Source organism: Gekko japonicus, unplaced genomic scaffold (genome assembly GCF_001447785.1).
Source record: "Gekko japonicus isolate JY-2015 unplaced genomic scaffold, Gekko_japonicus_V1.1 scaffold1200, whole genome shotgun sequence".
Lineage (NCBI taxonomy): Eukaryota > Metazoa > Chordata > Lepidosauria > Squamata > Gekkonidae > Gekko > Gekko japonicus.
In genome coordinates this window covers 86,015-98,646 of record NW_015165274.1, presented here as the reverse complement: position 1 = coordinate 98,646, position 12,632 = coordinate 86,015, and the positions used below count along the sequence as shown (strand labels likewise).

The 12,632-nt window shown below is 47.2% G+C and overlaps 1 protein-coding gene across 1 annotated transcript in view; it reads right to left on the bottom strand.

The window, feature by feature from the left end:
- Positions 1-12,632, bottom strand: part of CATSPER4 (cation channel, sperm associated 4) — a 36,358-nt gene that overhangs the window by 23,039 nt on the left and 687 nt on the right. The window contains exons 2-3 of the mRNA XM_015410237.1: positions 3,035-3,121; positions 867-1,010 (exon numbers count right to left, since the gene is read on the bottom strand). Coding sequence (XP_015265723.1) covers positions 867-1,010; positions 3,035-3,121 — 231 coding nt within the window. The remainder of the gene's footprint in view (positions 1-866; positions 1,011-3,034; positions 3,122-12,632) is intronic.

Below are 12,632 nucleotides of genomic sequence, written 5' to 3'. Positions count from 1 at the left end.
AATAGCTACAGGAAGTGAGTCAGTTGCAGTCTGTTGGATAAAGAGCAAAGGTGAAGACACAGAGAGGCCTTGTGAGACGTGGGATGGAGGACGCACACATTGATCTATCCATTGAGTCGATTTGCTTCTCCTAAATACAGATCTGGAAACTCACAGGGAGCAAAGCAAGCTGATAGGGACAGTTTGGAAGGGAGAAGCAGAGGTAGGGAGAAGCAGAGGTATGGAAAGAGATTGTGGCTCAGGGGCAGAACACATGCCTTGCAGACAGGAGGGTCACTCTAGGTCCACTAGGCAAGACTGCAACATTTCCAGGGAGGGACCAATGCCCCTCAACCAATGGGTAGGAGGGGAAATGGTGACATCATGACTGAGTTAAGTCCTTGAACCTCATGGGTAGACAGGATTCAGTTCACATAGCCAGGAAATGCTATCTCCTTCCTTGTTCCACCCCCTGGCTGGCAACCCTACTGTACCCCCTTTAGAAGCAAACGCTTCCCTGGCATTACCTCAGATCAGAGGTCATTTCGGGGGGATTGCAGGGGATCACAGTTCCCCCGGGTGAGGGGCGGGGGGCAGGACACACGACGAAGCCACACCCCCTGCTTCTGGCCGCCCCGCTTCCGGCCCTCATTCAGCCAGGAGGAGGCAGGAGAAGAGGGAGGGGTAAGTTGCTTCCTCCCCACCTCTCCCCACCCCTGCCTGCCTGGGGCCAGGGAGGGCCTTGGCGGGGCTTCCTCGCACTCCCGCCGGCCTTGCAGGTCCACCGCTGGGCCCCTGATGTCAGGGGGTGTGGCATATGCTAATGAGCTCCCCTAGCTCTTTTTCTACGAAACTACCCCTGCCTCAGATTGGAAAGGCAAACCCACCTCTTCAAATGTCGGCTCCGTTCGCAGGGCAATGTTGACCGCATTGGTGATGATGAAACCCGCCAAGAGCAGCTTATAGGCCGGGTGATGGAGGAATATCCCCATGCATGTGTGTGAGACAAACTCTTCCACATCCCAGTTATCCTATGGGAAGAAAACAAAATTGTGGAGCTATTGAAGGGGTGGGGAGTGAACCGTGGAAAAACTTAACCCTATGTCTGTCTCCTTTTCACCATCTAGCCGGCTTTGAGATTGGTTGCGCTTGGGTGCTCTGCTGTGGATTCAGTGAATTGACTGGGCAAGCCCTCCCTCAGACTTAGTATCCTTTCATCTGTAAAATGGGTACATGTGTTCAGAAGTTTAATTTCTGCACCATATCGAGCTAGCCCATTTTTTACTTCAGCTTTACTCTGAGGAGGTCAGGGCAGCATGGATGTTTCTCCTGTTTAGAGATGTTAAGGCCCAGAAAAAACCCGGAAAAATTCGGAAAAAACACCCAGTTTTTTTCCGTTTTTTTTTCCTGAAGCCTTTTTTGTTTTTTCCGAAAAATTGGAAACATTGAAAAAAGAAAAGAAATTGGAAAAATTGACTATGGAACATTTTATTTTAACATGATGAATAAAATATTTTAAGACAAAACTGAACTCTCCAATGCAAGAACAAGATGCATTTCTTCCTTTAGGAGGTGCTATTGTCAGAAGAAAATAAAAGGTTTCAGTTTTGTCTTTGCATGTGGGTGGGTATTCTGTTTGTAATAATTGTTTGGATACACTATATTTTTAATATGCTAGTTGTGATAATTTCATGCCAAATAAAAATGTCCATAGTCATATTTTATGTTCCTAAAGTAACAGAATCTTTCAATCTAGAAAAAACAAAAGAAATGCTAATGTAGCATTTTTTTCGATTTTTCTGAAAATTTCCGTTTCCCCCCGAAAAAAACTGGAAAAAAAACGGGTTTTTTCCCGAGCTTCAAAATTTCCGGAAATTTTACATCTCTACTCCTGTTCCCATTTTCTTTGTGCAACAATCCTGTTCAGTCAAATAGGGTTATAGAGGGTGACTGGCTGAGGGTCACGTGGTGAGTAGAGTGGGAGTTCAAACCCAGTGCTCCCAGATTTCAGTCCAGCACGCTAACCATGACGCCACATTGCATCTCATTTGATGCATTATTCAGTTTGTGGCTTTACCCACTTCTCTGAGTAAGCTGCTCTGCATTTGGCTGTTGGTTTAGCTAGTACATTTATGTCACATCCCTTCGGATATCAGCTCACTGTTGCTCAAAGGGGAAAAGTATTTATTTATATTTGAATTTATATCCCGCCCTACCCCGTAGGCTCAGGGCGGCTAACAAGGGCACCATGTGCCGAGGTTAAAACAGTAAGCACATAATTTAAAAACAATAAATTACAGTAAAATACAATAACAAATTTACAAACAGATTTAGACAAGATGGGGAGATCTTAACTTCCATAACTACTTCCTAAGATCTTATCATCTAAGCCGTGCCCAGGCGCCTCGCTCCCCCCTTAGGGGCCAGGCAATCATGATGTTAATACGCCAGAGCATAGGGGGCAAAGGTGGAATAGTATCAAAAAGACCCGGACCAAGTTGTGCCGGGGATTCCCGGTCGCACTGCACCTACTGATGCGGGAGCTTACTGGGGAGGAGGCACAAGGGAGCATTTGCACTGTTTGCCCGCCCCTGGTGGAGGTGCGGCTGTAAGCGGCTTTTTTTCAGTCCGGCGACATGCGCATAGGCGCAACACCGCAGCAATGCGGCTTGTTTGTGGCTTTTAGCATGCACACTTCCGGGAAGTGGGATCAACGCACTCTCCAGGGTTTGCTACAGCTTTCACCTGGTACTTTTTTAAACTCGGTAGGGAATCGTCATAGGACAGGTTGAGTACGGCTGGGGAACCCCTGACAGCTGTGGCTGTGTGAACCGGCCCCTTTAATCCATTTGTGAAACGTGCCTATATCGGGCCAAACTGCCAGTCTGAACTCAGCCTGTGTGTATCATAGCCAAGTCTAGGATGTCCCCGCAGACAGCACATTGGTGAAAGTCCCCCAAACCTCGCACCAGCCCTGCTTCTCTCGTGGTCTCTCATGCCAGAAGCCCTGGGTGGTGGATCAAGTCACAGGAAAACAGGCATCAGAAGAACATACCTGGATCCGAGTGATGTCTTTGCAGTTGACCTCGACTGGTTCCGCATCAGGATTTGGCCGTCCTCCAGTTGGAGGCAGGTCAGGCGTCTGGGAATGTGAGAAAGACACATGTATGTTTTAGGTATCTGGGGAGATATCCTAGCACCCACAACTGCTTTTTCTGCTTGCTGTAGGTCCCAATTCCCACAATCTGGACCATTGTGTTTAGGCTACCCAGCTCCCAAAACACACAGTGAGAGGCTTTGCACAAGGGTCCCCCCCCACTCAGGATCAATGCTGCTGAGAAGTGGGTTCCCCCCCCCAAACCACCTGCTTTTCTCTTCTGTGAATTAATGGTTATGTGAATTAAGGTAAAAAGGTAAAGGTTTCCCTTGCTCGAAAGCCAGTCGAATCCGACTCTAGGGTTGCGGTGCTCATCTCCGTTTCCAAGCCGAAGAGCCAGCGCTGTCCGAAGATGTTTCCGTGGTCATGTGGCCGGCATGACTAAACACCAAGGCACACGGAACGCTGTTACCTTCCCACGGAAGTGGTACCTATTTATCTACTTGCAATTTCTTGCTTTCGAACTGCTAGGTTGGCAGGAGCTGGAACTAGAGACGGGAGCTCACTCCATCATGCGGCACACTTGGGTCTCGAACTGCTGAACTACTGACCTTCCACAGCCTGCAGTTCAGCGTCTTAACCACTTGAGCCACCGGGGGTGGGTGGGAAATCCTTGAAAAAGACCCCTGGGGCACCGGAGGGGGAATGGCCACTTCATGGGCTGCACAGCAGCTGTAGCCACAATATGGCTTGCACAGTGAAGTGTTGCCATGTGGAAAAGCCCTGAGATATCAGTATGGGTGGGGAAGTAAGTAATACGCAATGCATGATTCTTATGTTAAAAAGTAACAAAGGATAGCCTCAAGGCTCAAAATATGATTCTGTTCCTGAAACTATCAAAGTTTATAATTAATATGTATTGAAATGAAATGTCATATTTAAAATGACGTATCCCCATGTATCTTTTCCCTGACATGCTATGTATCTATGCATCTTTTTCTTGACATGCTAGCTTTCTATATGCAAGGGACATTTAAAAAAAACCCCTTTGGCAGAACATTTCTTTAATTTGTTATATGACACTCCGATCTCTAAGCTGCCTGCTAGAAGGTTCTCCCATAGTAGATGTCCAACATATATTGCTGCCTGAAGTGGCAGTGGCTTATAACTGTTGCTTCTCTTCATTCCTGCCGTTGCTGCACCCACCCAGGAGCCAGAGGTGATAAACTTCCTTTCCTCTTGGCTGTGCCAGCTGCCTTTCACACTCATGCAGCAAGCACGCCCTATAAGGCTTCCTGAATGCCTGCAAGGTTACTTCCACTTAGATGAAGTTGGCTGCCATTTTGGTTGCCTTGCCGACAGGCACCAGAAATGGCAGCTGAACTCTTACAAAGTACACACAAGAACACCAAGTCTGACCTTTTTTCACTTTAGCAGAGATATATTTTGGAACTATTGATAACCTCTTTTGGGACAATCATCGGTCTTGATGATGCGTAACATCATCAACTGGCTAGGAGAAAAATGTCTTGTGTAGAAATGGGCAACTGAAGCTTGTCACGGCATGGAGGTAAACGTAACCTGGTACTTCCTGTTTTTTTTTGCTGATTAAATGGATATTCAAGAGACAGGTAGAAGGACCAGTTTCAAAGCTGGCAGCCCTAGTGATATACCAAAGGCCTTTCTACTATTTTATAACTAAAACAATAAGGCCTGTCATCCCACAGAAATTGATGCTGGTGCCCACACCTACTGGCCTGGCTACCACCAGGGGACCAATGCTCCCTCTAAGCTGTGGAGTCTTGGGGGCAAAAATTCTACTTTGTGAACTACTGGCATTAAAGTTGTGAGCAAGCAATTTGGCTACTGCGCAAATTAGTTTGCTCTGGAGCCATCCTTCCTGAGCTAAGACAAAATGTATGAGCTGGAGGCTAAAAAGAACTGTGAGCTAGCTCACACTAACTCAGCTTAGAGGGGACACTGGCCTGGACTTTGGGTGCAGAAGCATAAAGACAGAAATAATAAAGTAACAACCACCCTTGAGTTCTCAGTCAATCTGAGAAAGCTATCAATCTATATCTGACGATGTTGTTGTGTTCAAATGACTGAGACTTAAGCCTTGTTTGTGTGTTACAGTGAATAGATGTATACCCTCCATATACATGTGCATGTCTGTTTGTAAGAAAAAAATTCAATGCTCATTCTCTTTATTCATGAACCCAGGGACAAGTAACTGGATAAACATGCAGTTTCAGTCACAAATTCAGCTGTACATGCATTGCATTACTCAACACACATATATAAAGAAAAACCAAGTGTACACTGTACATGGATTGTACAAGCATTTAGTGTAACTTGTGAACAGGGCTCTAGAGGTGGGGTGCAGAAGGAAAGTTCCAGTAGTGACATATCTATCATTCTTGGAGAAAGATAGAGAAGGTGGCAGCCAAGGCCTGATATTCCCCAAGGAGAAGGGGAGCAATTTCCTCCCCAAACCTTCCCATAATCCTCCGCAACCAAGCCCTAGGTTCTCACCATAGAATTTGTATGCTGCACGGCCATTGCACTGATGTATGGAGTCCACCATCTACTAAACCATCACTCCTTCCTGCATTATGACATCACCATTCTAAATCTCATAGAATCCTGCAACCATGACATCACAGAAGCCACCCCCTTCTCCAGGTTGTTTCCATAACTGCTCAAGGGAAGTAAGCAAACAGCCTGTTGCTTGGATAGCTTGAGTTGCACATTGCTGCAGCACTGGCTACTACTTCAAGCTGGACGTCACAGATAGTCTGAAATTTTGGCAAGAGGAATCGATCCATCCATCCCACTTTTAGTACTTTCCTAACGACATGTCCTTGAGTATACGTGTACCAAATTCCAAATTTCTATCAGTTGTGGAAGTATCTCAGTTGCTTTGATAACCTTGTAAGCAAACAAGGCCCACAGATCTATAGATGGATATTACCAACAAATCCCAGATGTAACCTGCGGACATAGATACTTCCCTGGTTACCAGAGCCAAGCCTTCCTCCCCTTGTGCAAGAATGATTAAAAAGCATCAAAGGAGATTTTCAGTCTTATATTCCTTTGCCACTGCAATGCCACTCCCCCCTCCCCCCATTCAAGGCTGATTCGGAATTTTCACAGGCCCACGTTCCATTCCATAAATGACTTGGCTTGCTACTGCCCCAGCCTTTTGGACTTCTGAGGTGTGCGTATATAGCCACTAGATGCAAGAAATGCCCCAATTTTCAGACTCATCAGGGTGCTTCGCTCTCCCGTCCTCTACCTGATCCAGTGGGAGTAAAAGCACAGGGTTGCTGGTGGTCATCCAAGATCAGGTCAAGATAGATAGCCTTGCTGCAAGGAGCTGCCCAGGATTTACCATGACCTGGGTTAGAGAGCTGTTGAACCAGCAGCATGGGAAACTCAAACGAGGAGTTATAAAGGGAGCCACTGTTCCACCCCTTCATGTAGGAAGAGTTGAGACCCTGATCCAGCCAAGACTCAAAGACAGGCATCTTCCTCCTGTGCAGAGCTTAGAGGAGGGAAAGTCCGAGGCATGCACTCCCCCACCTGTTGAATTTTTCAGTCCTGCCTCTTCATCTTTTTCGCTCTTTGAGGAGACTGGGGTGGAACAGACCACTTGGGGGGGCTGCCAATCCATCAGAGACTCCAGTTCTTGGATGGGAGTTGGTTGCTGATCTGCCTGAGCCTCTGGCTCTTGTATGTGAATCAGTTGTGACAGAGATAGCAAGGGGTCTTTCTCCTGAAGGTCCAGGAGGGCATGGAGTCTAAGATGTATTGAGGACCACAGGGGAGTGGTCGCTTTCCCCTCATGGAGTCTCCCTCTAGGGCAGAACCTGACACTGGCAGAGGAAATCTTAATTTTAAGTCAAAGATGGTGCATTGGTTAGGGCAGAGGTATCAAACTCATTTGTTACAAGGGTGGATCTGACATAAATGTGTGCCATAAAACGTAATGCCAGGTACCGGAGATAGAAACTGTGTAAAGCACAGCAGATGGTAATCTCCAAGTTGGTGCATCCTCACTTGGCCCGGAAGGAGCCGGTAGGGTTGCCAACCCCCCTGGTTTGCCAGGGGTCCCCCGTTTTTTTTGGGGGGGGGGGTTTCTACCCGCCACCGGCCAGATGGCCAGCGGGGGAAGCCCCACCCCCAACACCCACAGCCACCCCTCTCTCTCCCTTTAAGTGTGTGGAACCTGTGTTTCCTCCCAAGCCTGTGTTTCCTCCCAAGCCCGATCTCCGCTTGAGATCAGGCTCGCAGGGAAATGCCAGCTTCATGCATTTCAAAGGGAAATGCAGCTGCTCTTAAAGGGGAAACGCGGCGCCTTTAAGTGCAGGGAACTGCCGTTTCTGGAGATCCGGAGCGCGGGTGGGGGGGGGGCGCGGCGGACGTCACCAACGTGATGTCATCACGTCAAGGATGCCCCGCCCCCTCCAGGAACGCCCCCAAAGTCCCCCGCTGGGGGTGGAGGATGGACTTGGCAACCCTAGCTGGGAGGGGGCTGCAGAGGAAAACGCACATAGGCAGACTGGAGAGGCAGCAGTGCAGCACTGGGCAGATGCTCCCACAATGCTTGACTGCTGCAGACGAGGTTGTTCTGCCACGCTGAAGCCACAATGGAGTGGCTCTGCCCACTCCCCTCCAGCACTCCCTCTCTTGCATAAGGGCCCTGGACGGGCCGGTTCCAGCCCCCAGGCCTTATGTTTGACACCCCTGGGTTAGGGTGTATCTCCACTCAACGATGAAACTCATTGGGTGATTTTGGGCCAGTTACTCTCCTGCGCAGCCAAACCTACCTCACTGGTAGTTGTGTAGATAAAATGGAGAAGAGGGGAACCATGTGAGTCTTCCTGAGCTCTTTGGAGGAAGGGCAGTATTAAAAATGGGGCAGAACTTTCTGATTGGTATTGAAATACCATCAATACCATTCAATACCATGACTGGAGGGGTGGTGGTGAAGTTCTGCATTTTGATCCCAAGACTTCCCTGTCCTTTTTTCAGGTTGTTGGGTTTTTTGTTTTATTTGTTGAGTGATTGGGTGTTCTGGAAGATGAGTCTAACAAATTTATTTATTTTTTCCATGGAAACATCATCATCTTAGGCTCTCCTTCCTATTCCTTTGTTTTAAGGCAGAAACGTACAGATGTTCAGCTGTAGTTTTAGTACTTGGAGGGAGGGATGCAATGAAATAGTGAATGTGTTCAACAGTCACACTTAACAGATATGACGATGATGATCAAACACGAACCCACCACCCCCAGGTATGGTTGGTACATCATCAAATGACTGCATTGCCCAACGAACAGATTTGCGTCGGGGTTCCCCCCCCCCTCCAAAACTGAGCATAGACAAAAACACTGACAATCTAAATAGATGGACAGCCACTAATGTTGCGAAGGACTACTTACTTAGACAAACACAGAATGGCAAGAATGTTTTTTTAAAAAACACACACACAGAGTTTCTTTATCACAGATTTATATAATTTGGGATTGATAATTCAGGGCTATTTTTGGGCAGGAACGCACAGGAACAGAGTTCCGGCTGGCTCCCGAGTTGGCCACACCCAGCAGGAACTCATTAGCATAATAGGCCACACCCAACAGCAGAAACTCATTAGGACTGGCTACATTAGGGGTGTGTGGCCTAACATGCAAAGGAGTTCCTGCTATAAAAAAGCCCTGGATTTTGACAACAAACAAGGTAAACAGAATAAGAAGCAAAAGGTGAGTGTGTCTGGATAACCACACTTCTGCGAACATGGGGTGTGTGGCCTAATGTGCTAATGAGCTGTGCTGTCGGGGTGTGTGTGTCCTAATAAGCAAATGAATTTCTGCTGTTGGGTGTGGCCTGTTATGCTAATGAGTTCCTGCTGGGCCTTTTCTACAAAAAAAGCCCTGGATTGATTTAACCATCTACTTCAAAGACTGCCTTGAACAGGGCATGACCTGAACTGTGGCAGGCCTTTCTAAGCACTTGAATTTTGTTGCTGAGTAATTAGCTATCCCTCCTCGCCAAAGGAATTTAAAATAATTTCTTCGTGTATGCTTTTCCCCTGACAGTCTAGACTAGCCCAATCTCATCAGATCTCAGGACTGAGCAGGGTCAGCTCTGGTTAATATTTGGATGGGAGACAACCAAGAAATACCAGGGTCGCCGCACAGAGCCAGGCCATGGCAAACCACCTCTGAATGTCTGTGGCTTTGAAAACCCCTTTGGGAGGCTGCAAGTCAGCTGTGACTTGACGGCCAAAAAAAATTGCTTTTTTCCTTTCTTTACTCGATCTGCATTTCCGCACGTCTACCGCAAAGGGGAGGTAAGAGACCAAGACAGAGGCTGGAAGCTGCCATTCTGTGGCTTTTCTAGGGGGAGTCCATTGGATCCCAGCAAGACACATGAAAATGTGCACTGGCCCCTTCCTCATATAGACTGTCTCAGGGCCACTGTGAACCCAAACCTGTTCTAGGTGGTTTTGAAACAGACCAAGACATGTTTGCCAGCATGGTGCCCAATTTTTCTCTAGAAAACGGTTGCTCAGAGCAGAGGCAGGGATGCCAGGGTGAGATGACAATGTCAAAATCCAGCACTAGTCAGTTCTTCAGAAGGCTGGATGAGAGCCAAAAGCCACAGGTACAGTCCAAGTCAGGCATCCAGGACGTCCGGAGGCAGGCTCAGGCTGCCCACAGAGTACCAAACTGTCCAAAGAGAAGCAGGCAGGCCAAAAGCCAAGGGTCGTATAGGTTCTGAGATGCCATGCTTGGTCCCCGGGGCCCCATGATGAGGACCAGGTAGGTGATGCTTGAAGCTAGAATGCAGACTGCAGATTACATCCTATGAGGTGCTGTTGGGCTGCACAGGAACCAGATCTTCTCAATTTAGGGCTGAGTCTACAGCTCAGTAGCAGAGCATCTGCTCTGCATGCCAAAGATCCCAGGTTCAATTCCCACCATCTCCAGTTAAAAGGATCAGGGAGTAGTTGATGTGAAATACCTCTGAGACCCGGGGGGGCTGCTGTCAGTCAGAGTAGGAAATATTGACCTTGATAGACCAAAGACCTGCCTGGGTAGAAAGGCAGCTTAAATAAGGAGCAATGAGCAGAGCTATGGCCCCCTCCCCCAGACATTCTCACTCCAGCAGACTGTAAGCCCCTCACTCCTTGAACTATACCCAAAATCCAGTCTTTGGGAGTGTCTCTTCCACCTCCACTGTCATGCTGGTTTTCATGAGTTGTCCACAATTCAAGACAAGCAGTATTTCCAGTGGTTGTGAATTGCTCAGCTAATAGCTATACATGGTGCCAGAAGGCTTGATAGAAATACAATGGAGAACAAACTGGAATGCTCAGTATAAAGCAAACATTTTTTTCCCCTGAGTGTTCAGGGTGGTGCTTGCAATTTGTCTTTAAAATTTTTTTATTTTCTAATCTACAAAACTACAGGGTCAGGGTAATGGAAAAACCTAAAATAAGAGTACCAAGGATCCGTAATACAGACATATAAAGTTATTGATATGTCTCTGTTAACATAGTAGTAAAGCATAAAGATTACTAATGCAAACATGTCAAGCAAGCAATCACAGTCTCGTTAGCTAAAGTGTAAATATCATAGAATCGAAGTTATGCGTTACAATAGACAAACAGGCTATCAGAATTAAGCTAATTTGCAATTTCCTTTCCTCTTATCAGTCCAAATTAATTTTTAGTTCTGCTTCAGATTTAAAGAGTTTGCCAGACTCTCCGAGAGGGTATCACAGCCTTCCCCCATCTTTCTCTTCTTCTTCTGTGTCTTTGTTCTCCTCCACTTTCTCAGGTCCATCTTCTGCTTTCTGTTGTTGCTTCAGGAACATCCGCTTTATTTCTTTCTTGCTGAAATTTTTTTGAGTTCCTTTTGCAACATCTCCAGCTTGACGTTAAGGTTGATCATCTGGTCCAGTAGAGGGCGCAAAGCTACAGCAGTCAGTTTGGGAAAGTCTGTGGTTACTTCCGGTCTAGTGACCGTCGATGCTGTGCTGGCAGTTCGTATTTTAAGTTTTGCTTTCAACGCCATTTTTCCTCCCGCTGTGTCATTGTTTATACTAGAGGAAAGTCTGAAATCTCCGTAAGTCTGAAATTTATTGCTTTCTCACTGATCCGCCGCACACTTCATCGCAATCCGCTTCCTTTGAGCCGCCCTTTCAGCCTCCCGCTTTAAACTCAGTCATTTCGGGATCGGGCATTCCCCTCCCCCTTCCGCTTGTTTGGGGCAGCTTTACTAGTAATGACTTATCAATTGTTTGCTGGATCATAGCTTCACTCACATTTATACTTGCATTTGCTAGGTATGTAGAGAAGATTGTTTCTCAGGATCCTTATATGTTCTGTCTGGTGTGTGCTTCTTGATGCCATGCTGGCTCCATGCCGTGGGGGGCCTATTGGGGCAAAAAAAGTGCCCCAATCCTTTGGCTTCCGCCTTGGGAGAGGCACCTCTCGCACCCCAGGCTGAGACCCCCCCCCCTACAACCTGCAATTCATGGAGGAAAGATAACATGTAGACTTTTTTTAAAAAAAATCTCCATTGCCCCACGTTTCACAGTCTGCACAATGTGTTCTGCTAAACCACTCCTGACTGGGTGGTAGAGAGTGGATTTCCCGCGTACTGTTGCATTTTGGAAAGGCTTGGAATTCCGCTAACATACATAAAGAATAATTTCTTCTATAGCATGTCCCAGCCAGTCTGCTCAAGAGAATGGGTACAATGCTTGTCTAAATGGTAGATGACATACGGAAGATCTCTGGCCATCTACCCTTCATGACCAGCAGATTTGTACCTAAGAGACCATACAGCACCAGGGCCTTCCACCAACCAAGGCCAATACATGAAGTGTAACACATGACCCTCTCCGGCACCTTAAGCTACCATGGAGCAAGAGCCAGCAACTTAAATGCCTTAGTGCTTCGTGCCCCAATTTTGCATTTATTGCACACACAAAACTCATATAAAAAGCCTTTGGTTGAATCCTGAACCATCAAGGAGATACCAGCTATTATGACACAATCTTCTTCCACTCGAATGGAGTTTCTGCTGGTTGAAAAAAACAATGTAAACAAGAACTCTGCAAAGCCCTCCCTGCTTGAAGCAAGCTGGAAAAGGCAGCCATCCTTGAGTGCTGCAACTCCCTACAGCTGGGACACCACCCAGACTGATCATTATCTCTAATTCCTCCCCTGCTGCTGCCACTGTGTTAACGATGCCCACAGCTGCACGCTGAAGGGGCAATTAACTGCCTGGCCCATGTAACCGTGGTTACAAGAGTGATACAGCCAGTGGGGAAAGATGGAAGTCAATTAATCTGAAGCAGTTGTAGAAAGGGTGCACTCTTGGATGCAGCTGGCAAGCAGAGCCTTGTGGGGCTGGCTAGCTGGGGGAGTGTGTGGGGGGTTTTCAGAGCTGCCAAGGGCCACTGTCTTGGAGCTAGGCTGCAGCAAAACTGTGTTGGTATCAGGCAGAGTATTGCTCCATCCCAATGTTTTTAAGGCCGATGG